Here is a 26,681-nt window from a genome sequence, read left to right as displayed (position 1 = left end):
AGGACTGGTGCCAGCTTTTATTAGACTGCTAAATGGCTCAGGTCTTAGTGACCTGGGTTGTCCATGACACAGTCTATGGGGAGACAGGACACAAAGTCCTGATGTATGTAACCGAAAAATAGCACAGCTCTCTTTTAGCTTAATTAATTCATATTAAATATGTAGATTTCTTGGCAGACATGTCTGATCTCAAATGCTGCTGGGTAATAGCATGTTGGTTTGTGTCCCAGTGTGGAACTCAGAGGAAACAACTGTTCAGGTTTCCCCAAGTCCTTCAAAATCTGTAGTGAACCGGGGCCGTAAGTCCACTGGGGATATTTCTGAGCTTGGCCTGAAGAAGCACCAGCGTTTCTACTCGCTTCTTCTAAAGCATGCAGAGGGCTAAAATGTATTTCTGTAGCTGGAGAGAGGATATATGTGCACATGGAATAATTTGAAGTTTATGGGAAAGTGTTTTGTGCTTTCTGCTGCAACCCACATGGCAGAGAACTTCCCTATTGACCAGGCTCTTGCCTGCCTGGGTCATCTGCTGTGATGGGGAAGTTGGCACATAGCAGAGACCAGTCAGACAGGAGACCCTGGAATGAGCGGTAGTGGAATGAATACCCACCAGACTCAGCAACACTGCCCGAGTTCTTAACTAAATGGACACTCCAATTTTAAGGCAGAGATTTAAAAGAGCTTCTCTGCATGTTTCACCTTGAAATGCCATGGGAGAATCATAACAGAAGGGAGAAATTTCAGGATCTCCAGGCTTTCCTCTGGAAAATGTGCCGCCACCTCTCAAACTACAACAAGTTTCTTTTTCTCTTTTCATGCTGTCCACACTTATCCACACAGGCTGAGACCTGCACTGGGAGCCTGGAGGGACAGAGATGACCAGAACCTGCAGCATCCAAGAACAAAGCAGATCCACTCCAAATGGGTCAGGCCCACTAAGTCTAAGTAGTTCAACCTCCCTCAGGGCTCCTGTGGCCATGGTTATTCCTATAACCTTGTACAGCATTGAACAGCTCTACTTCTTGTCTCTCTGCCACTTCTATCCAGTGGTCCTGGGTGATGAGAAGAGAACTTGGCTTGGGTGCCAGGTAGCAGCAGGTAATTGGGCTAATACCCCTTAAGATCTGGGAGCCAGCCTGTTTAGCAGGAAGGCATCTCTAGAAAATATTTGGAGTCAGCCCCACAATTGAAAATGAGGTCTGAATATGTGCATAGGGGGCTCTATCCTCAGCCAATCAGCATTATCTCTAAGGCCCTGCCAAGGAAAACTGGTCCTGGAATATAAGTCCTGTTTGTGTGTATAAATCCTTGGGCTAAACGCTACTGTAGAGGTTGAAGAGCTGGGCCAGAGTTAGGGAGATTTTCAGGAGCCTGGTCCAGCTTAAACAGGAGGGAGATGGGGAGAGAAGGCTGGCTCAGGCCATGCCTGTCTCTTTAGGTTCTTGGGATGAAAAATATCTCCAAAAAGATCCCTACGAAAGGGCCACATACTTTAGCTTTTTTCCTCCACATATCAAAACCTGTTCACTAGCATACTGCCTTGAAAATTGTTCTCTGCCCTTGAATCTGGCTCCTCCTTTGAGAGTGAGTGAGTGAAGGATCCTCAGCATCCTTCCCCTAGATATGGCATCCATCCTTGTCCCCCGTCCCTCTGTAGTGAGGACAGCTTCTCTTCCCGACCCGACCCCTGCCCATGCTCCCTCCCTCCTATTTTCCTTTAGCTTGTGGCATAGGTCTGGAGGAAGTAACACCTGGTTCTACTGCAGCAGGGGCCAGGCAGGACAGGGATCAACTTACGTGGTAGAGACTAGCCCGCATCATCTGGAACTGATCAATTAGCTTCTTATGCAGAGGCCGCATTTCTGGGTGCACAAACTTTTCATGAACTGCTAGTCCAACTCCAAGGACATGAACCTATCAAAGTCACAAACAAGGCCACTCTGTGAAGCATTAGCAGCCCCTGAGAACTGAAGTCATCTTGTAGTGCATGGCTTTTCTTACCTGGCTGCTGGCCCCTAAGCCCTCCAGCACATACCTGCTCCTGCATAAGCTCCTTGAGCTGGGTGATCTTCTCAGCATCTCCTGGGTGCTTGTTGATGTAATCTTTATCAAAGAAGGCCTGTGAAAGGAAAAGCCAGGTCAGGAAGACTCTTCCCAGGACTGCTACTTAGGTGGGGCCCAGGAGACTTGAGTCCACTGATGCCACCTAAAAAGCAGCCAGGCTGTCTCCTTATAGGTACAAACACCAGTCTGACCTGTTTGAACTTCTGGCAATTAGAGGTGTATTTTTTGTCTGAGAAGGATTGAATATAGCCAAGCCATCTAAGACTGGATGCTGGCCCCAGTCCTTCATGGAGCCTGGATGGCCTAGGTGAGGCAGGCAGGACAGATGGGTGGACTGGGAATAGGAGCTAGCCTCTTATCCAGCCTATGACTCACTTTTTATGAAGGGCTGGGCTGCACTCTTGGAGGGCACTTAACATTGTCCCATAATCAGGATTACAGGTTACCCATCTCAGAGTTCAGAGAATGAAAATGAAGAAAAGGCCCTATGAGAACTATGCCAAAGAAATAGTGAGTAATAGGTAGTGTAGGGCCTCATTCCAGGACCATCCCAAGTTAGTTTAGCCAGGAGACAGCATGTGGGGAAGACTACCTAAGGAGATTACAATATTGAGAAGAGAAGCCTGTGAGCCTCCTTCCCAGCCAGGCTACCTGCATGGGTTTGGTCTGTGGCCACAGCTTACCTCCTGATAGCGTGCAACGCCTCCATTGACAGCCGCATCAATGACACCATTCAGGCACATGCTTAGCAGGTTGATGTTGCCATGCACCTGCTTGTGTTGATACTGGCTGATCAGGGAGCGTAGCTCCTGGTTCTTATTCTCAACCACTTGGATGGCATTCTCCAGAGGGCTCACCTCCACCTAGGGGCACACAGCACACAGCACACAGAGTCATCCCAGAAATGATGATAACCCTTCATCATACTTCTGAGAGCTGGAGTCTAAGATCTGTGATATTGATTCCCCTTCCTTGTTCCTGTGAACTTGAGACTCCCATAGTCTTTTCTGATTTATAGGCACTTGGACACTTCTGTTTTCTGATTTATAGGCACTTGGAAGTACAGCAAATGATGAAGAACGTTAGTTCTGAAATCAGAGCACTCTGGTTTCTTGAATCTCAGAGAATAGTTTTCTCATATGTGAAGTGGGAGGCTGAAAATACCTGCTGCTCAGGGGTGTTGTATGGATTAGATGAGAGAAGGTACACAAAGATCCTAGCACAGAGTCGACCTGTGGGAGCCTAGGCCAGGCAGGTGGCCAAAGCTCTCTTTTTCTTCGGTCCTTAGAGAAAGGCCCCCAGAGCTAGAGCTGAGGGAGCAGTTGTGAAGCTCAGCTTCATCTGAGGCATGTCTTACCAGTTCCCTCCTCTCCACTTCAAACCACCGAGAGATGCCAGGCAAGCTGTGGGTCAGAGTCAGCGTGGTACGTTCAATCCACAGGCTCTGCAGGGAGGGAAGAGGCAGGTGTTAGGCAAGTTTTGCCACACTCTGCCTACCTGAGGGATAAAACTGGTGAGTTCCCAAGAAAGTTGGGCTTGCCCCCCCTGTTTTCCTAGATTTGTTCACCTTGAATTCATTCTCCTTGTCCTTGGGGCCTTTGTGAAAAGGCCTGTCGTACCGGAACTTCCTCACATTGTTGACACGATAGAAGCTCTTGACACGATCTGGAACTCTATCCATCTGCAGAACATCCACATAATCTGGAATGGGCGTCACTGCATAGATCTGCAAGTCTGGGCAGGAAGTGAAGGAGAAACCCAGATTTGCCGAAATTAACCTGGGCGGCTGACCCCTGTTATCTCCTCAAATGGGAGAAGAGTACCATAGCCCCTGCTCCTTACTGACAGCCCAGTGGTGAAGGCAGTGGCATCTCTAGGGGCAGATCAGACCCAAGCACAGTTAGGTAAATCTCTATCTGCTCTCTCCCCATCCCTGCTCCAGTAGTGAGTCTCATGAGCACTCAGCCAAGGTGAGATGTCAACAGCCAAGTGTTCTCTGGTGACCCTTTAAGAAACAAAGGGAAAGAGGGGGATGTAGGTATGCACCTCACAGGAGTGAGAGAAGGCTGCAAGGGTCTGGCCTTCCTCCCCATAGGTAAAGTATATTTACTGAAGAACAACTTTTAAATAAAATACCGTTTGAAAGTCTTTTCACATAGTCATGGCAACTGTCATGTGGTCTCCAAGGAAGCTGTGTGTGAAAGGTGAGGGGTAGGGCAGTGTTGGCATTCAGACTTCCAAGTGCCACCAAACCAAAGGAACTCCCCATCCCTTCTCACTCCTCACATCTTTGGGACCCTACCTCAGTCCACCTGACGATGACAAGGGACAATAACAGTACACATGGGAGTGGAGCATGGCACAGTACAGGTGGTATCCCTGTGACAAGAGCCCTGATAGGGCCCCAAGTCACCTTGTACAGTGATTGGCACCTGGCTGCCTGGGCAGACTCCTCATAGGGCAGGATGGGGATATTAAGCTGTTGGAGGAAGCTAGCCTGAGGGATAAAGGCCCTCCTGAAGCCCCACTGATGACTAGGTCACCCATGGGTACAGGCGTACCACTGCTTCCTCTGTGAGGTATTAGTGCCTTGCTAAGTGTGTGCTAAGCAATGAGGACACACTCAGATTTAGAACTATGGGATACCTAACCTGTATAATTGGCAATGTGGTAGGGGCAGCTTACTGGGTGGACCTCACCTCCCAGGGCCCCTGTCCTCCTCCTCCCACCTAGTGTCAAAAGATACACTGGGCATCGCACTGTAGGATGGCATCATCAGGATGGTTGGGGTGCTGCATAGCGACAGCCTGCGGGAACTCGCTGAGCATCCTCTGCTGGAAGGCCTCCAGCCTCTCGTAGTCATGGCCACGGCACACGTATTCTTTGTTCTGCCACAAACATAAGAGCACACTCTATGTATGCCTTGCGTGTAGCCCCCACTTCCACACTGGAGTCAGGAGCTGCATATAGGACAAACATATCTTAGGAGCCTTCTCTGTATCAGGCCCTGGGGCAGGCACAGGGCACTGTACTCAGTCCCCAGACAATCAAGGAGGGAGAAGAAAGATGAAGGGAAAATTACACTGCGGTGTGGCAGCCCCAAGGGAAGGGACAGGCTGCAAGAAGCTTGAAAGAAGGAGAAAAACCTTACCCAGAAAAGAGAGTAATGTGGGAGATGGGATTTTAGAAAAAGCTATGTTTAAAAAAAGTCCTGAAAGGTCCACCTAGGGCCGGGCACGGTGGCTCAGGCCTGTAATCCTAGCACATTGGGAGGCCAAGGCAGGCGGATCACAAGGTCAAGAGATCAAGACCATCCTGGCCAACATGGTGAAACCCTGTCTCTCCTAAAAACAGAAAAATTAGCTGGGTGTGGTGGTGCATGCCTATAGTCCCAGCTACCCAGGAGGCTGAGGCAGAAGAATCACTTGAACCTGGGAGGTGGAGGTTGCAGTGAGCCGAGACTGCACCACTGCACTGCAGCCTGGCGACAGAGCAAGACTCCATCTCAAAAAAAAAAAAGAAGGAAGGTCCATCTAGGTCAGCCTGGTATGGTACGATATGAGTGGGGAAGGGCAATCTATGTGAATACTGTGACAACCAGGGCAACAACAGTCAAGACTGGAAAAGGCAGAGCTGGAAAGAAGATGTTTGTGTAGAGAACTGGTAGAAGGGTGGCTGAGGAGGCTGGCAATGCTACCAAACAGTGATTGCTATGGGTGCCACCAAATAATTTTAAATGAGGGGGTGATCAAGTGTGTGATTTTGAAGGATAACTTTTATTAGTTGAGAGAAACAGTCTAAATGTTGCCCAGTGCCCAGTAGGTATGCAGTAACTGTTTATTGCATTAATAACCCTTTGGCAGCAAATTCTTTTGCAAAGATGTTAGCAGAACAAATACACATAATTTTAACTACATGGTTCTTAAAACTTTATGTTATGTCACATTTAGTTTGGGTTAGGTCTCAGTTTTTCTCTTTGTGGACCGAAGTCTTTTTGTGGACAAGGTACCCCCAACTCTGCTTGCTCTGCCTACTTTATAGCTGGTCATGAGTGGGTGGCTGGAGGAAGACAGTCTGCCCACCCAACTGCCTAACCAGACCCATTTCAACAAAATGGTATTGGGCACTGACAGCCCTTCCTGGCATGTCTTCAAAGGAAGAAAGAGAGAGAGAGGCTTCACAGGGCCAGCCATATGCTTCCCAGGGCAGGGTTAATCACAGGGCAGGCCTTGGAAGATCCTGACCTTCTTGAAATAGGATTTCTGTCACCTTTTTATTTTCTCTCACTATGGGAGAAATTGGCTAAGGCTGGGCCATGTGTCTGTATTGTTTTTTATTTGTTTGTTTATTTATTTATTTTTGAGATAGAGTCTCACTTTCTTGCTCAGGCTGGAGTGCAGTGGTGCAATCTTGGCTCACTAGAATCCCTGCCTTATGGGTTCAAGTGATTCTCCCACCACAGCCTCCCAAATAACTGGGATTGCAGGCATCTGCCACCAAGTCTGGCTAATTTTTGTATTTTTAGTAGAGATGGGTTTTGCCATGTTGGCCAGGCTAGTCTTGAACTCCTGATCTCAGGTGATCCACCCACCTCAGCTTCCCAAAGTGCTGAGATTTTAGGTGTGAGACACCGGCCTGGGCCATGTGTCTGGATGAATCAGAATGGAAGGGCACACTAGAAGTGAAGTGAAGATCAGGAGGAACAGGTTGGCCTCTCCAGTGGAACAGACCAGTAGTCAAAGAACAGAAACATTTCTAAGTCTTTTGCTTGATAAATAAAACTGGCAAAGAAAGTGCTTGTGAAGAACTGGCCTTTTCATATCATTCATATGTACAGCCCTCACCAGTGTCTGTTCATGGGTCAAATGAAGAAAAATAGAAATTCCATCAAGAAGGGAGGGTTGGATGTTTTCCTGACTCTTTGCAGATTAGTAGATAATCACATTTGTGAGGCAAGGCAGGCAGATGGTCCAGAGAAACCAAGCTGACAGAGCCAAAGTAATAGATGGCCTGTGCATTCAGGGATGGTAGGAGAGTAGACTAGCCTTCTGGGGAAGGCCTAGCAGAAAGAATGCACACAGTATTGACCTTGAGGCTGACTGTTGGTTTCATGTTCGCTTGGGTGAGAGCCCCAGCATCCCCACAAAAGACAGATCTGGCGGCCACTGCTTTGTACCTTGTTCTCGCCATCTGCAAGGCAAAGAGCTACCTCCATTGGGACTTATTATGTCTGCCACAGACAAAGCAGCTGAAATAAGGGACAGTAGCATGTGAGTTGGCCAATGAAATTTGTATGCATGAATTATACATGCATTATACCTCTCCTTGAGATTTCATCTTGTGTGGAGATGGGGATGGATTGATGGGTGATATTTCCTAACACCCCTTGTTATTCTTCCTCCATTACCAGGGTCTTTGAAACCACATTCGAACATTTGGACTGTTACTTGTGACCATGACTCGGATGGTTTAGATGCAGGTTTTATGCCAGTTCCTGCTTGTTAGAAAGCTCCAAGAACCCTGAGACACTAATGTGTCCTGTGACATGAGCATGAAAAGGTAGGAAAGAGGGTGGACTGTGATGGAGCATTCCTGCTTGGCAGCAACAGAAACAGGGGACACCAGGGCCTGATTCTGTAATATCCAAAATAATGATGTTTTACAGTGAAATCTCATTTTTGATGTACAAATTGTGGATCTATACAAGAGGAAGAAAATGACAAGAAAGCACAATTTGCAAAGATAAAATGAGAAAAAGGCAAGTTACAAGGCCAGAATCATTAGTTTGTCAAAGGACTGTCTGGAAATGGTTTTGGTTTCTAATTCTTGTACAATAACTTCTACTTCTTTTGCTGACCTCCACCACCTCCATCGTTCCTTTTTTTTGAGGTGGAATCTCACCCTGTCACCCAGGCTGGAGTGCAATGGCGCGATCTCAGCTCTCTGCGACCTCCGCCTCCCAGGTTCAAGTGATTCTCCTGCCTCAGCCTCCTGAGTAGCTGGAATTACAGGCACACACTACCATGCCTGGCTAATTCTTTGTATTTTTAGTAGAGACAGGGTTTCACCATGTTGGCCAGGCTGGTCTCGAGCTCCTGACACCGTAATCCACCCGGCTTAGCCTCCCAAAGTGCTGGGATTACAGGCATGAGCCACTGCACCTGGCCCCAACTCCATTGTTCTTATATGATCTATACTGATGGGGATAGCAAATATGCCACTTCTGAAATGCCTGGGCTGGATGGTCTCTAGAGATGAAGGAGGCCTAGTCCTCTTAAGGAAGCCTCTCTATTCATTTCCATTCTGCTACTAGAAACATTCCTGCAGAATAGAGTTAGAGCCCTCCTGGGGATCACAATTAGGAAGAGTGAGCTTGCTGTCCCTGTCATATTATCAGTGCTCACACAGATCATTTTTCCTTCTAGCCTAGAATCATTACTGCCCAATAAAAGTACAAGTTGACCTGCCTTACTTCTGCAATGTGATTAGCCTGGACTCTGCTGCTAGCATAGTAGCTTTTTTTTTTTTTTTTTTTTAAAGGAGCTATTAATCTCGGTTGACCCTTGATGTGATAACAAGCTTGTTAGGGCTCACTGGCTAAACCAATTTCTCCACGAAGACAGGATCCCTAACATAGCAAAGGGAATTTTCCTAGCTACTTGCTGAGGCTTTGGAGAGTGAACTTTAGTTAAAGATATTGGAACTGGGGGTGATCAGAGATTACGTCTCAACTGCTCCAGGGCCCATGCATTAGGGCAGCTTCATTTAGATCATCTGAGAGCACATCTCTATCGGACTCAGCCTACAGTGTACGTTGACTACTCCTGGAGCCTCTGAATTGTGCTGAATAAATGAGAAAATCACCACTGGTGTCAGTAGATCTAAGCTCAGTCATCCTTTCCATTCTTTTTATATTCCAGCTCAGCCTTCCAGGGAACAATAGAGAGAAAGGGCTGTTGTTATCCTGGGTCAGAGAACTGGCTGCCTAGCAGAGGCCAAACCCAGTGCTTGGCAGCTCCCTCAGGATCCCAGGAGCCAAGTGCTGCGTCCTCCAGGTTCTCTCAAACCAGCAGTTCTCTATCCTGGCTGCAGCCTACTGTTAAGGTCAGGGGTTTATTGGTGCCCAGACTTAGAAGAGTCACAGTGAAGGTTCCAGGCACTGGAAGCAGAAGTTGGAAGGTACCTATGGGACACTCTTAGGCCCTGGTCACTTCCTGAAGAAACTCCAGTGATTTGGTAAGAAAGCCTCCCTCACACATTCCTGGTAGCTACAGAATAACAGAGCAGACTGAAACAGAGTCTGAAGTTGGCAGCCAGTCCAGTCAAATAAAGCCAAATGCCAGTTGTTAACTGGTCCATCCTCTGTAAAGAAGTATTCAGTAGAAGAGGCAAAAAGGGGAAGAAAAGAATACAGGTTTTAAGTGAATTATGTGTAAAATATGTAAGTTCTTGTGAACACATGAATGGACTCACCCGAAGAAAGAAAGGAAACTTCCTTCCATAGAAGCCAACCCGAAAGAACTCAGGCTCCAGGCGTTGCTGCTCCATGATGTTGTCATAGTAGCTGGCCTCCATTTTCTGTGAATGAGAAAGGCTTTCTGGTTGGCTTGACTGCTGTTGGTATCCAAAACAAGTTCTCCCAAGCCCAACTGGACAGTGTCTTCTGGAAAGGGATCATGGCAACTGAATCTAGATAAGATGTATGTGAGCCTCTGGACATGATCAGCCTCTCTCCAGGGAGATGCATCATGGAATAGAAAGCACTCCATCACCACTGTCTGATGGTGGGATGGGGACAGGCCTGCCCACTGCAGTCCTGTGTAGCTGCTCTGAATGTCCTTCCCAGGGAGTAGTCTCAGCCCTGTAGAGATCTGGGCTTCATACTTGGGAGGAACACTTTTAACATGGACTTTTTCTGCCCGGGGATTTCTGGTTTTGACTGATACTTACCACACAAGTTGACCCCTGACTACGTTGCTTATAGCTGGCTCCAAGCAATTCTCACCACTATTTTGCATCAGTCCAACTCTTGTTCATTTCTCATCTGACTAAAGATGCTAACAACTATAGTGAGGAAGGCTCAGATGCCAACAGCACTGGTACTCATTCCAAGTTAGGATATTTTAAATCTGAAAAGATAACTAATATCCGTGATGTCTAGCATTACCAAGGTCTATAACTTTTTCAGGTGTGGCTGACCTGGCTTCACATTCAGAAAAAACTCACTGAAACTTTGATTGGGAAGATAGCTCTAAAGCATTCAATCAAGACAGCCTGCCAGAACTGGTCAAGAGTCACTGCTAGAGGAATAGGCCCAAACACCAATCTGGATCAGGGAACAGGAGAGTCAGACACGAGGATGAGGATGCAGAAAGGGTGAGGTGAGACTTCTAGCCTCTTTTCTGTTGATGAAATCAGCAGCTATTATGATTCAGAACCCAGCACCAGCAACCAAAAAAAATTTGGTGCAGACCTTCAAAGCCCATCAGGCATTTGACTTAATTTTTGAATATTCTGCTTCAAAGAAGGCAGCAAGTACAACATGCTTAAAAGTGACCATAAGCAAAGTGGGGAAAGTTCTTATAAAGATTTTGGATGAAGCATCCATAAACAAAACCATTCCAGGAAAAGCTTCTCTGTGAAGTTGACCTGCCACCTCCTTCTTGAAACCGTCATCCTATCCTGCCTATGCCTGCTTCTCCCTTCTCAGAGCACCAGTGGCTCTTGTGGTCCAGATCATACAATTATTTGTCAGGTGTGTGTTTGGTTTCCTAGTCAGACTGCAAGTGTCTTGAGGGAAGGAGTCTTGGCTTTTTTTTTTCTCTTCTACTGTCCACAGCACTAAACCATAAACCAAGGGCAGGGCCCATAGAGAATGCTTATTTAGAAACTGATGCCAGTCAGGGATGGGGTAGGGGGAGGGGCACAGCTCACCCGAATCCAGCTGAGGCTCTGGTAATCATAGAGGCTCTCATACTGACATGCCAGCTCCCTGCACAGTGGGATCCCAAACTCCCAGCTCTGTGTTAGAAACAGAAACAGGGTTTCAGCACCTCATCCTCGGAATGGCCTAAGCCCACATTAAACACATCACAGGACACAACAAAAGGCCTCCCACCAGCAACAACTCATGTGTCACAAAGTACATTATGCCTCAAAACCAATTTGGGAGCATGACACAGCAGTGTGGCTTTCTAGCTCAAGCATAGTTTTTAGGTCTCAGCTCAAATGTCTCCACCTCCCAGAGGCCTTCCCTGACTACTTTGCAAGAATAGGCACTTCCCTGTCCATTTCTGTCCTGTTACTATGAAGTTATCTTAATTTTTAAAAAATTACTTACTTTTTTCTTCTATTAGTCTCAATTGGATGATAAACAGAATGAGGGAAGGGGCCCTGTTTATTTTATTCTCAGAGACTAGAACAATGCCAGGCATGTATCAGGTACTCAACACAGATTTTTGATGAGTTAATAAAACACTGGTTTTTAGATTAAGATTGTTTAAGCTCAGAAACAAGTATAGAAACTGAAAAGAAAATGCCTACTCAAGGACTTGGCAGTAGATCTGACAATTTCCTTTATGGAACGATTTGACCTTAAATTAGGATTCAGCTGATCCTTGCGTAGTTAGATCCCAGGCTTTCTGTGGTATGGCTCCTGCTATGGCAACATGCCCATGCAACAGCCTGAGGGAAGGCTGCAGTGGCCTTCATTAAGAGGCAATATTATCCCTTTCCTCCTTTAAAAACATATACACCTCTTTTGATTAGCCTGAGAATCATTAGTTTACTTGATATTTTACCCAGGATCCCCAAGTCTCAATACTAATTACAATTTTTTATTATAGGAAATTTCAGCATATAGACAAGTAGAGAGACTAGAAGAATAAACCCCTATCCATCATCCAGCTTCAACAATGACCAACTCACAGCCAATCTTGCATTATTCATACTCCATTCACTTATTCCTCCCCATAGTATTTGAAGAAATCTCAGATATAATTTCACCAGTACTTATTTCAGTAAAAATCATTAAACATAATGACTGCATTTGTAAGAATACTCTTCAAAATAGCATCAGTGAGAAGAAAAACAGTTTCATTTGGGATTGTGTTTCTCAAAAGAGGGTATTTTTCTATCCTTCAAAGAAATTAACGCTATACAGATTGAAGCTGCAGGACCAATTAAAAAGATTAAAACAAACCAAAGAGGGTTTTTGTTGTTGTTGTTGTTTGTTTGTTTGTTTGTTTGTGAAGCAAGCTCTTGCTCTGTTACCCAGGCTAGAAGGTACTGGCATGATCATAGTTCATTGAAACCTTGAACGCTTGGGCTCAAGAGATTCTCCTGCCTCAGCCTCCCGAGTAGCTACAACTACAGGTGGGCTAGGTGTGTGCCACCAAGCCTGGCCAGTTTTTAAAATATTTGATAGAGATGGGGTTTTGCTATGTTACCTTGGTTGATCTCAAATTCCTAATCTCAAGCCATCCTCCCACCTTGGCCTCTCAAAGTGCTGACATTACAGGCATAAGCCACCACACCTAGCCGAAGAGAATTTTAAATAGACCCTGACTTGTTGCTTTCACACAATGCCTGTGCCTCAGTGAGCTAGAAAACCTCTTGTACCCCCATATTACAGCTTTCAAGGGGACATATATCAGTCCTCTCCAAGTGCTGCTTGGGCAGATTTCAGCAATGGACCCACAACAGGGTCTACCTGGCTGGCAGCTTCATGGGGGGTAGCTAAGCAGCTGAGTTGTCTACAGACTTTTGGCATGCCTGCCAAGAGCCACTTCATGGGAGACTGCTCATTTAGGTGATAATAGCTGTATGTGGGGCTAAAGACGCCGTCTGCTAACAGTAGCTTCCAGTAAAAACAGTAGCTCCCAGGTCTTCTCCTCCATTGGGATCAATGCTCATCTTTCTTACTGGCATCTCTGCCCTAGATTGTAACCCTGATGTTCCAAGGCACCTCTCTCCACCACGATTATCCCTAGAATAACCAGGACCAATAATTTTAAGACACTCTGCAAAGCTTGAGGGGTATGCTGGAACACTGGTGAGTCTGGGGGCTTTGAGAGCTGCCTCTGCGCAGAGTTAGTAAATATACTACAGGTGCAATGCATCCCCATCTACATCTTTCACTCTGGTTTCCCTCCTTCAAGCAGGAAGCAAAGCTAACTCTAAAACTCCCTCCCAGTGTCTGAAATCCAGTCACTTCTACCAGCTCCTGCAGATTTGTGCTTTTGTTTGTTTTGTTTTGAGACAAAGTCTCACTCTGTCACTCATGCTGGAATGCAGTGGTGCAATCTTGGCTCACTGCAACCTCTGCCTCCCAGGTTCAAGTGATTCTCGTGCCTCAGCCACCCAAGTAGCTGGGACTACAGGTGAGTGCCACCCTGCCTGGCTAAATTTTGTATTTTTAGTAGAGACAAGGTTTCACCATGTTGGCCAGACTGGTCTTGAACTCCTGACCTCAAGTGATCCCCCCACCTTGGCCTCCCAAAGTGTTGGGATTACAGGTGTGAGCCACCTTGCCTGGCCTGGTATGTGCTTTTATGCATCCTTGTTGCTCCCTGTCAGGAACAGCACAAAAAGTTGTACTGACTTAGGGCTCATTTTACTCAAATTGCAAAGGAAGGGAAAGGCATGGGCTACCAGTCTGGTAGTCTTTGTACCTCTGTTTACACATTACATATTAAAAGTAACAGTCATTCCTTTAAAATGAGAGTGGACCATGGTAAACCCTCAAGCAGGAGAGCCCAAGCCCACTCACACAAAGAAGGCTGGTCTAGCCCTGATGGTCTATTAGCCTCTGTCCAGCTTCCCCTCCTGTCTGCTCCCTCCACCTAGAGATGAAGGACCAGCTCTGATGTTCACACCACCCGTTCCTTCTCTCAACTCTCACCCTGCCACATCCTGAATCTTTGGAGTTTTTCTCTCTCCTTGTCTGGACTGGGAGAGCTGACTCTCTGTGGCCCAGAGCCCAGTCCAACTTAGAGCAGGTTTGTAGGTCAACCACTTCACTATTGGAGAGAATGGCCCAGGGCTAGGCTATGGCCATGTGATTAGTCGTGGCTAATCCTCTTGGGTACCCAGGAAATAAACATGGGACCAAGGGAGACTATATTCTCTAAGGCAGACACCAGAGAGCATGTGCCAGCTTTGAGGGATGTACTGGAACAACGGTGGGTCTAGGGGCTTTGAGAGCTACCTTTGCACAGAGGCAATGAATATACTACAGGTGCAATGTATCACCATCTGCATTTTTTCCCTTGGTTTCCCTCCTTCAGGCAGAAGGTAAAGCTACTCTAAAATGCCTTACCAGTCTCTGAAATCCAATCATTTCTCTTCTACTACTCTTTGTCCTCCTTCATTCTAAAGATAATTGAAGTAAAGGCCTTGGAGTGAGTGCCTTGGAGCAGCAGGGTTACAAACTAGGGCAGAGATGACAGGAAGACAGATGAGCCTTGATCCCAATGGAGGACATCTGTTTCACTGGAAGCTACTGTCAGCAGGCAGGGAGTTTTTAGCCCTACATAGGGCCATCATCACCTAAATGAGCAGTCCCCATGGGGCAGCTCGTGGAGTAGTGTGTGAAAGAAGTCAGGAGGAGCTTGCCTTGTGAGGCAGGTGTGCTGGCAGTGTTGAGGGCTAGAAGCTCACCGCCTGCTCTTCCTTTCTTTCTTTTCCCTTCTCTTGTTGCCAAGATGGCTTTTCTCTTGGTGCCAAACATCCCTGCCCTACAGGAGCATTTTTCCCCCACAGCATCTGGGTTTTGCTTTTCTAGAGCCACAGTTTTCTTCTTGAAAACCCTGAATATTTTCAAGATGAACTGGTTAATCTCAAATAATGGTTTCATCAGGAGCTGAGGCACAGGAACAGATAAGGTAGGCCTTCTGTGTGAGCCTCAGAGAGTGGGTCTGATGACTGCCCCTTTGAGGATGAGTTCATGAGAAGGCTTACTGAGTGGTCTCTATTCAGCATAGACTCTTAGGAGATTCCTAAGAAGGTGGTCTATGGAGCCTCCTGGTCCTTCTTGTACATCTATACTACCCAGGCACGCTTTGTGTTTTACTCCCTAGTCCATGTTAAAGTTTAATCCTGCTTTTATATGGACTACTATAATGTGGGATGAAGACAGGATGCTCATGCGTCCCGCTGGTAAACTCAGTCAGAAGAGGATAACTCTCTGTACTCTGTGCCCATGGAAAAGAAATGAAGAGAATGAACGCACTAAAAGCATACATGCATACTCATACCATGCTTATGTCATTCCCTCTGAGCTAGGAGGGCTGGCTGGGCATGTGGGTGAGGGGCACTCCAGGTTAGCCAGGTATCAGGAAAACAGGTCTAAAACTGCACATGAGGGGCTCTAAGTCAGGCCCTGGATCAGCAAGAAGCAGAGGCTTTGGGTCAGCATTGTGGATCAGTTGCATGGGCTGGCTGAGAGCTGAGCATGGGCAACCTTTCTGGGCTAGGTTACATAAGAGTTTCTGTGCTTTTGGAAAGGTTCTTGCTTACCAGTGCATTCTGTGTATGGGTAAATGTTTTCTGAGTGAATATTTTTGACAAACACAGAAGTCTCTCATGTTATGTAAAACTGAAGAATGTTTTCTGATTTATAGGCAAAAGCCATTAATGTTTAGATCTTTCTTTTTGGTGAAAAAAATCCATCTCAAAAAACCAATTTCCATTCAAGTCAGGGGCTCAGCTACTACAGTTCCCTGAATGACCCTATTTCAGCTTTCTAAAATGTGCTCAAAGATTAGTAATAAGAAAATGGCTTCAACAAGTTTTTCCAGCACATGGGCCACATCCAATAATAAGTAATCAGAGGGAGAGCCCACGTAGAGCTCTTCCAGAGATGGGAGCAGAATGGCTGGGAAACCCCAAGGAAACCTAAAACAGTGCTGACAATGCTGCCAATCCCATAGATGCTCCTTTGATGGAGAATAACCCCAATATGAGAGGAGCCCAGGCTGTGCGGTGGGGAAGGGAAATCCAAGAAAAGAACACATACCAGTAAGAGGCAGTTTAGCCCTCCTTTGGCTATGGTTAAAATCCATTCATTTCTCCCATTCATATTATCTTTTCTTTCTTTTTTTTTTTTTTTTTTGAGAAGGCATCTTGCTCCATTGCCAGGCAGGAATGTAGTGGTATGATCTTAGTTCACGCAACCTCCACCTCCTGGGTTCAAGTAGTTCTCCTGCTTCAGCTTCCTGAGTAGCTGGGATTACAGGCATGCACCACCATGCCTGGCTAATTTTTATATTTTTAGTAGAGCCAGGGTTTCACCACGTTGGCCAGGATAGTCTCAATCTCTTGACCTCATGATCTGCCTGCCTCAGCCTCCCAAAGTGCTGAGACTACAGGCGTGAGACACCACACCTGGCCTCAACCACTCATATTTTCTATGGCAGCTGATTAGAAAGCTGTATCAGTTCTTTTAAGTAAATCCAGTAAAAACAAACAGGGTTCCAGAAGCCCCTGCTGTAGAAGCATTTGTATTTATAGATATGCAAAGCTGGTATGTGGGGTGGTCTCTAACATCTACAATCTGGATATGGCTTTCAAGCCACAGAATTAAGCTGTTGTCTTTTTCTCCTTCAGAGAAAATCATGGTGCCTCCAAATCTCAGGCACATAGATAGGTACTCGACACGCACCACCACCACCACATAGATAGGCATTCACCACACCCACTCACCACACACCACACCCTGCAGCTGCTGTTAACCTTATGGTGTCAAGATGCCATGCGTCACAGCAGAAACTAAGAGGCTAAAAGGCTTGCCTAATGACACATACCTTGCCTTTGTTGAAGTAGTGAATGATCTTCCGGCACAGTCCCTCCTTCCGCTGCCACTCTGTCTGCGATGGGTAGTGGAGGAACTCCCGCAGTGGCCGGTCCTCCCACTGCAGCAGCTCACAGTAAAGGAGCAGGGTAAATGCAGCCTCTGTGGAGACAGGCAGCATGGAGGTCCAGGGGCTTCCCTTGCTCAGGGGCCCAGGAGGAGCCTGGTGTCAGAGGACTATGCTGGGCAGAATGCCAGCACAAGTAATGTGCAGCCCAGGTAAGGGACACTGGATACCAAAGATGACACAGTGGGGCTGCTTAGCAAACCAATAACCCTTGTCCATAGCATGAAGGAGCCAAATACCTTGGTAGACACCTTTCTTCCATGGCCTGGTCACCTGTTCTGGGTTCCAGATAAATAATAAAAAATGGCTCAGTTACCAGAAAGTCTGTGCACAGGTTGCCTTGCTCTGGGAGGTGTTGACACATCAGAGAGAGCTCTTGGGATCCTTTTTGCTCAACTGACTACAGCTTCCTTTCCAACCTTCTCAGAGCTGGCTCTTAGGGCTTCATTACCAGAGCAACCTAAATTGATGCTGGACCCAGAGTGAAGGCCTGGCAACATCTTATTCTATGTGTGGAACAATTAGAGAGGGTTATATAAAACAATAGCAGTGAAATACCATGGCTCCTGACATTCCAAGGGATGAGTCACACTGAATCACAGCCACTGCTCAGGGGCCTCATTACACAGTCTTCTCTCTTCTATTTGTTCATTTTTAGTGGGCATCTCCTACTGGCAAGTTAGTTAGTTCTAGCTTCTGTGCTTCTGCCTGGCTTTCAAGCTTCTACTCAAAACTACTCCCTAATGCTATGAAGAATCTCATTTCTAACCATTTATTGACCCACTTCCAGTTTTAGCTAGGCCCACTCGCCTATGTCCATTCTTTAGGTTCCTCTTCATCTTTGCCTCTTTGCCTGTGCCCTTGCCACTGGAACTGATGTACACACCTCCTCATGGGATTAGGAAGGCTTTTCTCTCTAGGGACAAGCCCTGTGGAACTCAGGGCCTCCCTCTGGAGCTTAGAAAACCATGGAAAGTCTTTCTTTCTTGCCTATTTTCTTTTTGGATGCCATTCCTGAGCCATCGGAGACAAGGCTTAGCACTCTTTCTCTGTTCAAATCCCTGACCAAGCCTCTCAGTCATGGCCCAGTTCTCTAGGAGTTTAGCAAATGCTTCTACTGACACATAACATTTATCAAAGTCTTTTTCACTGCCTTCTCAGAGGGTTGCTGGGATCATGGGTGCAAGTGGATGCAGAGAAGGGCAGACTCAGCCCAGTCATTTTATTTTATTTTATTAGCTGAATTTAAGATTCAAAACCCAGTCATTTTAGATTTAATTCTTGCCAAGCTGTGCTATCAGGTAAGACAGCATCTATGCCAATCACCCTCTAATAGCTAGAGATAAAGAAGGAGGATTCTCTGTTTCTACAAATCTATCTAATTGCAATAGTGTTTGTGGACAAGAATAGCTTAAATTTCCTGGTCTATAACACAAATTCAAGTACTATAGCCTAAGAGCTAAGACATAATGGCTGGTCACCACAGTGGAAAAAATGGCTCTTTTCGGGGAACGCTGGCATAAGGCAATCAGACAGGACACATGTGCATGCATCCAACCTTCTGCTTCAGCATGGTTCTCAGTAAAGAGAGTTGTGACAGCCACTTTGGAATGCTTTAAATTTCTTCTAGTTAGAAAAGGCCTTCTTGTTGGATTAAATTATAGCTACAATGAAAGGAGCCCTGTCTGGCCTATCAAGAAGTCAGATGAACACTCTTCATACGTTACACTGAGAGCTCAAGGTGAGGCTGCTATGCAGTTGCAGGGTCTGAACAGCCTAGCCTGCAAAGAAGGTTGCTAGTGAGTTCTGGAAGTTCCAGAGTTAGGTAGATATTCCTTTGCTGTAGCCTTAGCTCCAGCTTCGAAAGTCCTAAAAAAGGCATTCATAAGGAATGACAGCTTAGGATGCTATGAACCAGTGCACCAGAATTTGGAGGTCACCCTAAAGACTACAGAGCAGTGGACAGTAGGAAAGAAAAGTGAAATGGCTTAAAGTAGTGGAGGACATGGCATAAATGCACAAGTGGAAGTTCTGCCTGGTTTCTTTCCACCATGTGCCACAAAGGAGTTGAGGCAAAGGAATGAGGTGAGGGGATAGCACAAACCCCAACATTCTGCTGAGATCTGAAGCCTTTCTCTGCCAGTTGTATGAATCCCTTCAGTTTGTCCTCATGGTCAGGCATGGCTCTCTCCTCTCCCCACTTACCTGTGTAGTTTTCGGCCTGCAAATGCATGTCACAAAGCTTATGGATGTAGCGGATATACATTTCTTCCTTGTTAATCTCAGATTTGTAAAAATTCTATAATAAAGAGAAGGAAACACACATGAAGACGAGAGAGTCAACTACCTGTGGAAGCCATAGCCAAGCTCTGGGAAGCTGGCGAAAGCCATGGGTGTGCTGGGCAGGAGGGGGACGGCAGGCCCTGGAGGCAGACAGCACCAGAAAGAGAAAGCACCAGCCAGAAGGAACACCTGCTATGGGTGGAACCACTGGTAGGTCTATGGGAGCCCTGGGTAATGTGAAAAAGGAAAAGCATCAGGGCAGATCAGGAGTCAGGGCTGACTGTGAATTGGGGTATGTCAGGGTTGGTGGGTCCTTGCCAAGAGGTCAGGCTAGAGTTCTGTCGAAAGAGAAGCTGATTTCATTCCTTCCCCAAGTAGGACTGTGTTTGGGGAGGTGCAGGCCTTTAAGAAATGTGTTTGGGGAGGTGCAGGCCTTTAAGGAATGTGTTTGGGAGGTGCAGGGCCAAGCCAATCACAGTGCAGGACAGAAACCATTTCAGTAGGCAGAGAGAAGGCAGGGCCCATGTCCTCTCACCATCAGGTTAACAGTGCAGCCGATCTTCTTATTCTCTGTTTCCTCTCCTTTCATGCAGTCCCTGGAAGAGAGAGCACAGATGAGCACCAGATATTAAGTGGTGGTCTTGAGACAACACACAGAACTGTAGTATCACTGGGGCATTAGGATGACCAAATCCCAGATGGAGATATCCTCCAACAGGAACTGCTTCCATAGATGAGGACTCTACTGTGAGCTCCTTCAGCTTTGGACCCACTCTCAGGGCTCAAAGATCTCTGTTCAACTGAACCTCTTATTCTGGTGGCAGAGTACAGAGAGAGCCCAGAGCTATATCAAGTATTAAGTGGCACCGACTAATGTCTTTGGCACAAATCCTTAATTTCCCATAAAGGGAGGAACAGAATTCTCCTTAAAGCGTAGGTTTCATTTTGTAGGCCTGGTAAATAGAAGCCAAGATCCTCCACTTCGGGGCCCTAGCTTCAGGGCTCTGTACGTGTTCACCACCTAGTTGACATTTCTCCCTAGTTTCCTTCCTGTGTGCTAGTCTTTGGAACCATCTCTCACCAGAAGCAGCAGGTCTGGTGCTTAAAGTGTCAGCCAGGACTGAGCTGCATTCGTACCTAGCAGACTCTGGGTATAGGAGGGGTCAGGGATGACCTGTGAGAGACAGGACAATAGGAACACTGAGAATGTATCCTTTCCAAGATAGGGAGAGGGCTGGTGTCAAAGCCAAGGCCCTCTGGAAGGGAGCAGAAGCCTAGCACAAGGAGATAAAGGAGAATGAGAACCAGACTGGTGAATCAAGCAAGAAGTCTTCTATGCACACAGTCAGCCAGAGTGCCATCTGCCTGATGTATCTTCTTCTATAGCAGCCCACACTACTCAAGAGATCTAGTTTCTTGTGCAGCTGTGTATTAGCAGCTCTGGGGAAAAGCTACAGAAAGGGGTTTATATAGCTTTCTAGGGTAAGGTTGGAGAGTGTCTTTGGCTTTGCTCCACTGACAGGCACAGGGCCCAGTGAAGAGCAGTACAGCTGGGAGACAGGGGCCCTAGGCGAAGTCACTGAGCCTCTGGATGGTCATTTGACAAACCTAGTTCTCCCCACCATCCCATCATGCAGAGGACGAGCCCTGAGGTGACTTCTCTGAAAGAAAGGAATGTTGAAAATCCATACTCCTCTCATAGAATTCTGCAAAGCCAAATGTCCTTTCTGTGGAAGTCTCCTGTCAGAGTTGACAGGTTTGTGAGGTTGGGAACCAAGGCCCTCCTTTCTGGGAGGGGTTGACCTATCAGCACATTTCCCACGTAAGACATTTGGTTCCTATGTAGCCAGACATGAGGGTCCTGAACATCCCTCTGCAGAACCTGTCTCTTTAGTGCTAGCAGGGCCAGGAAACTGCTTGACTTTTCAAGAGGAGTGAGCCTGAGGTCAGATGACCAAGTTGTTCCAAGCAACCCACACAATGGTAGAAGGCATCTTGTCTCCCCAGTAAGTTGGCCCCATGAAGGGAAGTAAGACCTTATGTAGCCACTTTGGCAATTAGTGATTTGTATTTTCCATAAAGCAACTGAAATGTTTACCAAGCACTAACTTCTGTTAATAACCAGATCTTTATAGCTAAGTCCATTAAACAGAAAGGGACTGGCCTTAAGACTGTGATATCAGGGGCATTCTACACACTTCTGTGCTCTATGACCACCTCTCCTCTGTACTGCTAACAGCAGGCTCTTCTGTGTCGCTCTGCATCACTTCTGTGTGGCTACTTAATGGTGGATGCCTTTTACAGTCTGACTTAGGTGCAGCTGTTGCTTTCCCTCTTGCTCTTTCTCTGAAGGGTGAGCAGGGAAGACTCCTGAAAGAAGCTTCTGAAGCATCTGGCTCACCTGGGTAGTGGGCTGGCTGGAGACTACATCAGCGACCAGGTGGTCCTCACTGCAACTGGAGGGGCCTGGGAAATGCAGGCTTCATAACCCTCAGTCACCCATTCCAGGTAGAGGTTCTACTTTGAGCTGCAAAGGCTTGGCAACTCTAGCTCTGTTCCTGTCTGTTCCAGGCACAAAGAAAACCCTTTGAGACCTCTGCTTCCTAACTTGGGAGATATAGTTACTACCAATGAGCATCTTCATATCTGACAGAGTGTCTGAGATTCACAAGACATTGATATAAAAGTTGAAGAGGTATTCATTCGAGTATCTAAAGTTTTGCCAATCCAAAATTGAGTCTTACATGACAGGTTCAGGTAATTCTAGAGTACACTCTATTTATTATTTATTTAATCAATGTGTGTGTGTGTGTGTGTGTGTGTGTGTATGTATTTATTTTATTTTAGACAGAGTCTGGCTCTGTTGCCTAGGCTGGAGTGCAGTGGCACGATCTTGGTTCACTGCAACCTCCACCTCCTGGGTTCAAGTGATTCTCCTGCCTCAGCCTCCCGAGTAGCTGTGACTACAGATACGTACCACCTAACCTGGCTATTCTGTATTTTTAGTAGTGACAGGGTTTCACCATGTTGGCCAGGCTGGTCTTGAACTCCTGACCTCAGGTGATTGGCCTGCTGTGGTCTCCCAAAGTGCTAGGATTACAGGCGTGAACCACCGTGCCCAGCCTCAATGTATATATTTTAAAACTTTGAACAATTATTTTTTTCCTTTTTGATGTCCTTTCCTTGAGTCATATCAACAACTATTTTCTTTTATTTTTTGAGACAGGGTCTCACTTTGTCACCCAGGCTGGAGTGCAGTGGCACAATCTCAGCTTACTGCAGCCTCGACCTCCCTGGCTAAAGTAATTCGCCCACTGCAGCCTCTAAAGTAGCTGGGACCACAGGTGCACACCACCACCACACCCAGCTATTTTTGCAATTTTTTCTAGAGATGGGGTTTCGCCATGTTGCCCAGGCTGGTCTTGAACTACTGAGCTCAAGCAATTTGCCTGCCTCAGTTTTCCACAGCGCTGGCTGAGATTACAGGCAGGTGCCACTGTGCCCAGCCAACAACTCTTTAGTTAGTAAGTTCTTGAACTAACTGCATTGAGGCAGAGGAAAATAGTTGCTTGGTTCCTGCATGGTCTTTCCAGCAAGTTTTAACACTCATTATTCACTATGCATCTGCCAGGAGCCAGCCCCCATACAGAGGAACATGGAGATTAAAAACAAGGTTCCTATCCTCAAGGAGCTGGCCCTCTTTTGTAAGGTAAGACAGAAAGATGGTAAATGATCATCATTCATTGTATGCACAGAAAGGTAAGCTCTTGGCTTGGGAAAGCTTCCTTGATAGGGGTGAGCTGGAAGACCACTCTTGGGAGAGTACACAGCATATAGAGAAACCTGAAGGGAAAATACAAGTGGTTAAGTGGTGACAACATGGACAAAGAGATAGGGCATGGTTCTTGAGTCAGCTAGATCTGGCTTCAAATTCTGGCAGTGGTACTTCTTAGCGGTCTTCTTGTGGATAAAAAACATGAGGATGCTTATGGAATTAGAGAAAATGTATGTAGGACCACTCATGTCGTAGATTTTCAATAGAAAGGTGCCATCATAAACATCATGCTGTTTCCTTTCACCTTAGCAAGGAGCAACATTGGGAGGCTGGGGTGAAGGGCATAAGTACCATGGGGACTAGCAGAAGATAGGTCTGGAGAAGTGAGCAAAGGTCACTGAGGCCATATTAAAGACTATGGATTTTTGTAGATACCACCACTGAGACAAAAAATAGAGAATCAAGTTGGTTTGGGGCATGAGTTTGAGCTGCTTGCAGAGGGTGGCTAAAGAAATCAAACAGGCAGCTAGAACAAGCACTGGAGCCTAGGAAATTAATTTCTGCTCCTTCTGTTAGGCCATGGTGAATAAAGCCAAACTTTAGAAAATGTTTTGGTGAGGAGGAGGTGCAGAGCTTTGACCACCTCTCTTCCCTGCCGAATTGCAGCTGCAGGAAAAGCTAGGGACCAGGTGTGAACAAAGAATTCTCCTGCTGTTAAAGGGGCCCCAAGGCCAGCTTTGAACTTGAAAGGCCCAGGAAAAATGGGCTAAAGTTCACACAAGCATAGCTGTGCCACAGAAAGGGTGGATGCTTAAGACATGACCACATTTCTCAGGAATTCCATTTCTGTATCCAGGCCAGTCCATTGGACACCTGAGTCTTTTACATAGCAGCATCTTCTACTTTAGCAGCAACTAGAGGCAGGCTTAACTCTCCCATTTCCTGATCCATGAGCTGAAAATGTTCCCCTTGTTTGGCATTTGCACAGCTTATTGCACAGAGAAGGCAACCATTGCATGGAGCTGGGTTTCATTTATCATTTCTCCTCATCGTTCTCCAGGCTCCCAAAAGGCACCCTTAGCCATCACCTGAACCCTGCTGAGAGAATTAAGGCTGCAGTTCTGGTTTCATTGTCAAGTTTGGAGTAGTTCAAAGCCATGATACAACTGAGAAGGCAGACTTTCATTAAAAAATTCTAATTCTGACTGGGTGCAGCAGCTCAGCCCTGTAATCTCAGCAATTTGGGAGGTCGAGGCAGGAGGATCACTTGAGCCCAGGAATTTGAGACCAGCCTGGGCAACACAGTTGGACCCTATCTCTACAAAAACAAAAAACAAAAACCTAACAAAAAACTAGCTGGGCATGGTGGTGTGTGTTTGTAGCCACAGCTACTCAGGAGGCTGAGGTGGGAGGACTGCTTGAGCCTAGGACTTCAAGGCTACAGTGAGCCATGACTGCACTCCAGCCTGGGTGACAGGGCAAGACTGTCTTATAAAAAAAAAAAAAGAAAAGAAAAAGGAAAAAGAGGTTGGGCACAGTGGCTCACACCTATAATCCCAGTACTTTGGGAGGTTGAGGCGGGCAGATCATGAGGTCAAGAGATCGAGCTGCTCCTGGCCAACATGGCAAAATGCCGTCTCTACTAAAAATACAAAAATTAGCTGGGTGTGGTGGCATGTGCCTGTAGTCCCCACTACTTGGGAGGCTGAGGCAGGAGAATCACTTAAACCTGGGAGGTGGAGGCTGCAGTGAGCCAAAATTGCGTCACTGTACTTCAGCCTGGCAACAGAGTGAGACTCCGTTTCAAAAAAAAGAAAAAATCTAATTCCATATGAACTCCCAGACTGAACATAATATGAAGATCTCTGAGCTCACAGGCTGTTTCCTTTAATCTATTCTAGCAATGACCACGGGACAGAAATAAAGACTTCAGACAAAGAATATAGGCATTGAGAAGTTGGGGTCCCTAGTCCCTGGAAAGGCCAACTTCAAGTCTTCCAGGTGATAACATCTCTGCTCATCTGCCATATGGTTCTGAGGAAGGTCTGCACTAAGGACGTATAGCTGTTCCCTGTCCTGCTCTGAAGATAGCTTTACTCTTTACCTCTTGCTGTGCCCATTCCTCTGAGCCTTGATTTTTCTGGGTGGAAAGCCAGATGACTACATGTCCCCAAGAGGCCTCCTGGGTAAGTGTGCCCATATTGCAGTGGGGAATCCCAGGAGGCCCTAGCCTACCCCTGGGAAAAATCTCTGACTCTCTCTCCTTGGTCATCAGCAGACTCATATTGACTGGTGATAGTACCCAATATCACAACAGTCCTCCTCATGAAGGGGACATGGTCTCAGTTTTCAGGTCAGGGGGATTCCCTTGCTAGAGAGAGTATCCTGAGAAGAGAAGAGGTGGGCAGGTGGCTGAGAAGATACCTGTAGTCAAGAAGACGTTCCATGAGGCGGGTGACTGAGGTCACAAAGGAAATGCCGGTTTCACGCCATGTTTCTTGTTCAACCTTCTCCAGCAGGCTATTGGTGGAGGGGTGGGGGAAGGAAACACAATTCATGAGCCTTCCCTTGGGCATAAGAGTAAAGTCCAAGAGCCCACGGAGGCTGGGATGGATCTGGAGACAGCAGACTTACCACACTGCAGTCTTACCTGGGGTAGGGCCCAAACAGCTGGGTTCTACTCCATGCAGCAGAAAGCAAAGACAAGGAGGTTATTGAACCGGTAGCACAAATGAAAACATCTCCTATTTCCATGTACAAGTTCCTCAGGATGCCACTGAGGTGCAGGGGAAGAGGGGTTTGGCCCCAGCCCCTTAGGCATATTCTGTGAGGTATGTTCTGAACAAGTAGTTGAAGAAGAGCCCACTGAGGGATAAGCCTGGCTTTGCCAATGGCTGGCTGCCTTTATCATTGCTCAGAGCCATCCTCAGCAAACATACAAACCAATCTCTGTTTTTCAAAATTTTAATTTTTTTCTTTTTTTTTTTCAATTTGCCCTTCTTTTATTTCTTTTGCTTCTTAACCACCAGTTCATTGAATTATTATCACCTAACCAACTTCTCTTTGTTCAAGTATCAAACCCTATCTGACAACTGGCATAATTCTTTTTTTTTTGAAAATATTAATATAATTTTATTTTCTTTTTTATTCTCCAATTTTTTTATTGCATTTTAGGTTTTGGGGTACATGTGAAGAACATGCAAGATTGTTGCATAGGTACACACATGGCAGTGTGATGTGCTGCCTTCCTCCCCATCACCTGTATCTGGCATTTCTCCCCATGCTATCTCTCCCCAACTCCCCACCCCCCACTGTCTTCTTTTTCTTTTTAAAGATGGGGTCTTGCTATGTGGCCCAGTCTGGCCTTGAACTCCTAGCCTCAAGTGATTCTCCTGCTTTAGCCTCCCAAAGTGCCTAGATTATGGGCATGAGCCACCATGCCCAGCCTAAACCAATCATCTTCATGGAAACTAAGGGAAAGATTCCCACTAGTCTTGGGGTCCTAACACAGGAAAAAGTGAGCAAGACCAAGAGCTATACTCGGCCATCCTACTGTCACAGGGAATGCTCCCAAGCAAAATGTGCCAGGAGCTAAATGCCCAGATTTTTTTTCTTACTTGACAAACCCATGCTCCTGGTTT

At 46.4% G+C, this 26,681-nt stretch overlaps 1 protein-coding gene across 37 annotated transcripts in view; it reads right to left on the bottom strand.

Moving 5' to 3' along the window:
- DOCK3 (dedicator of cytokinesis 3) overlaps positions 1–26,681 on the bottom strand; it is a 718,052-nt gene that overhangs the window by 17,445 nt on the left and 673,926 nt on the right. For 30 of the 37 annotated variants that reach the window (XM_035275648.3, XM_035275652.3, XM_035275649.3 and 27 more), the window contains 13 exons: positions 25,691–25,717; positions 25,465–25,560; positions 19,801–19,861; positions 19,188–19,281; positions 16,869–17,017; positions 10,999–11,085; positions 9,538–9,642; positions 4,811–4,952; positions 3,632–3,798; positions 3,422–3,508; positions 2,748–2,927; positions 2,036–2,119; positions 1,798–1,914 (listed from right to left, as the gene is read on the bottom strand). In XM_035275648.3, coding sequence (XP_035131539.2) covers positions 1,798–1,914; positions 2,036–2,119; positions 2,748–2,927; positions 3,422–3,508; positions 3,632–3,798; positions 4,811–4,952; positions 9,538–9,642; positions 10,999–11,085; positions 16,869–17,017; positions 19,188–19,281; positions 19,801–19,861; positions 25,465–25,560; positions 25,691–25,717 — 1,396 coding nt within the window. The remainder of the gene's footprint in view (positions 1–1,797; positions 1,915–2,035; positions 2,120–2,747; positions 2,928–3,421; positions 3,509–3,631; positions 3,799–4,810; positions 4,953–9,537; positions 9,643–10,998; positions 11,086–16,868; positions 17,018–19,187; positions 19,282–19,800; positions 19,862–25,464; positions 25,561–25,690; positions 25,718–26,681) is intronic. The other 7 variants (XM_035275650.3, XM_078351007.1, XM_078351001.1 and 4 more) reach the window with 1 other exon arrangement.

This window comes from Callithrix jacchus, chromosome 15 (genome assembly GCF_049354715.1).
Source record: "Callithrix jacchus isolate 240 chromosome 15, calJac240_pri, whole genome shotgun sequence".
Lineage (NCBI taxonomy): Eukaryota > Metazoa > Chordata > Mammalia > Primates > Cebidae > Callithrix > Callithrix jacchus.
The sequence above is the reverse complement of the archived record's forward strand: the minus strand, read 5'-3'. Positions and strand labels throughout refer to the sequence as shown.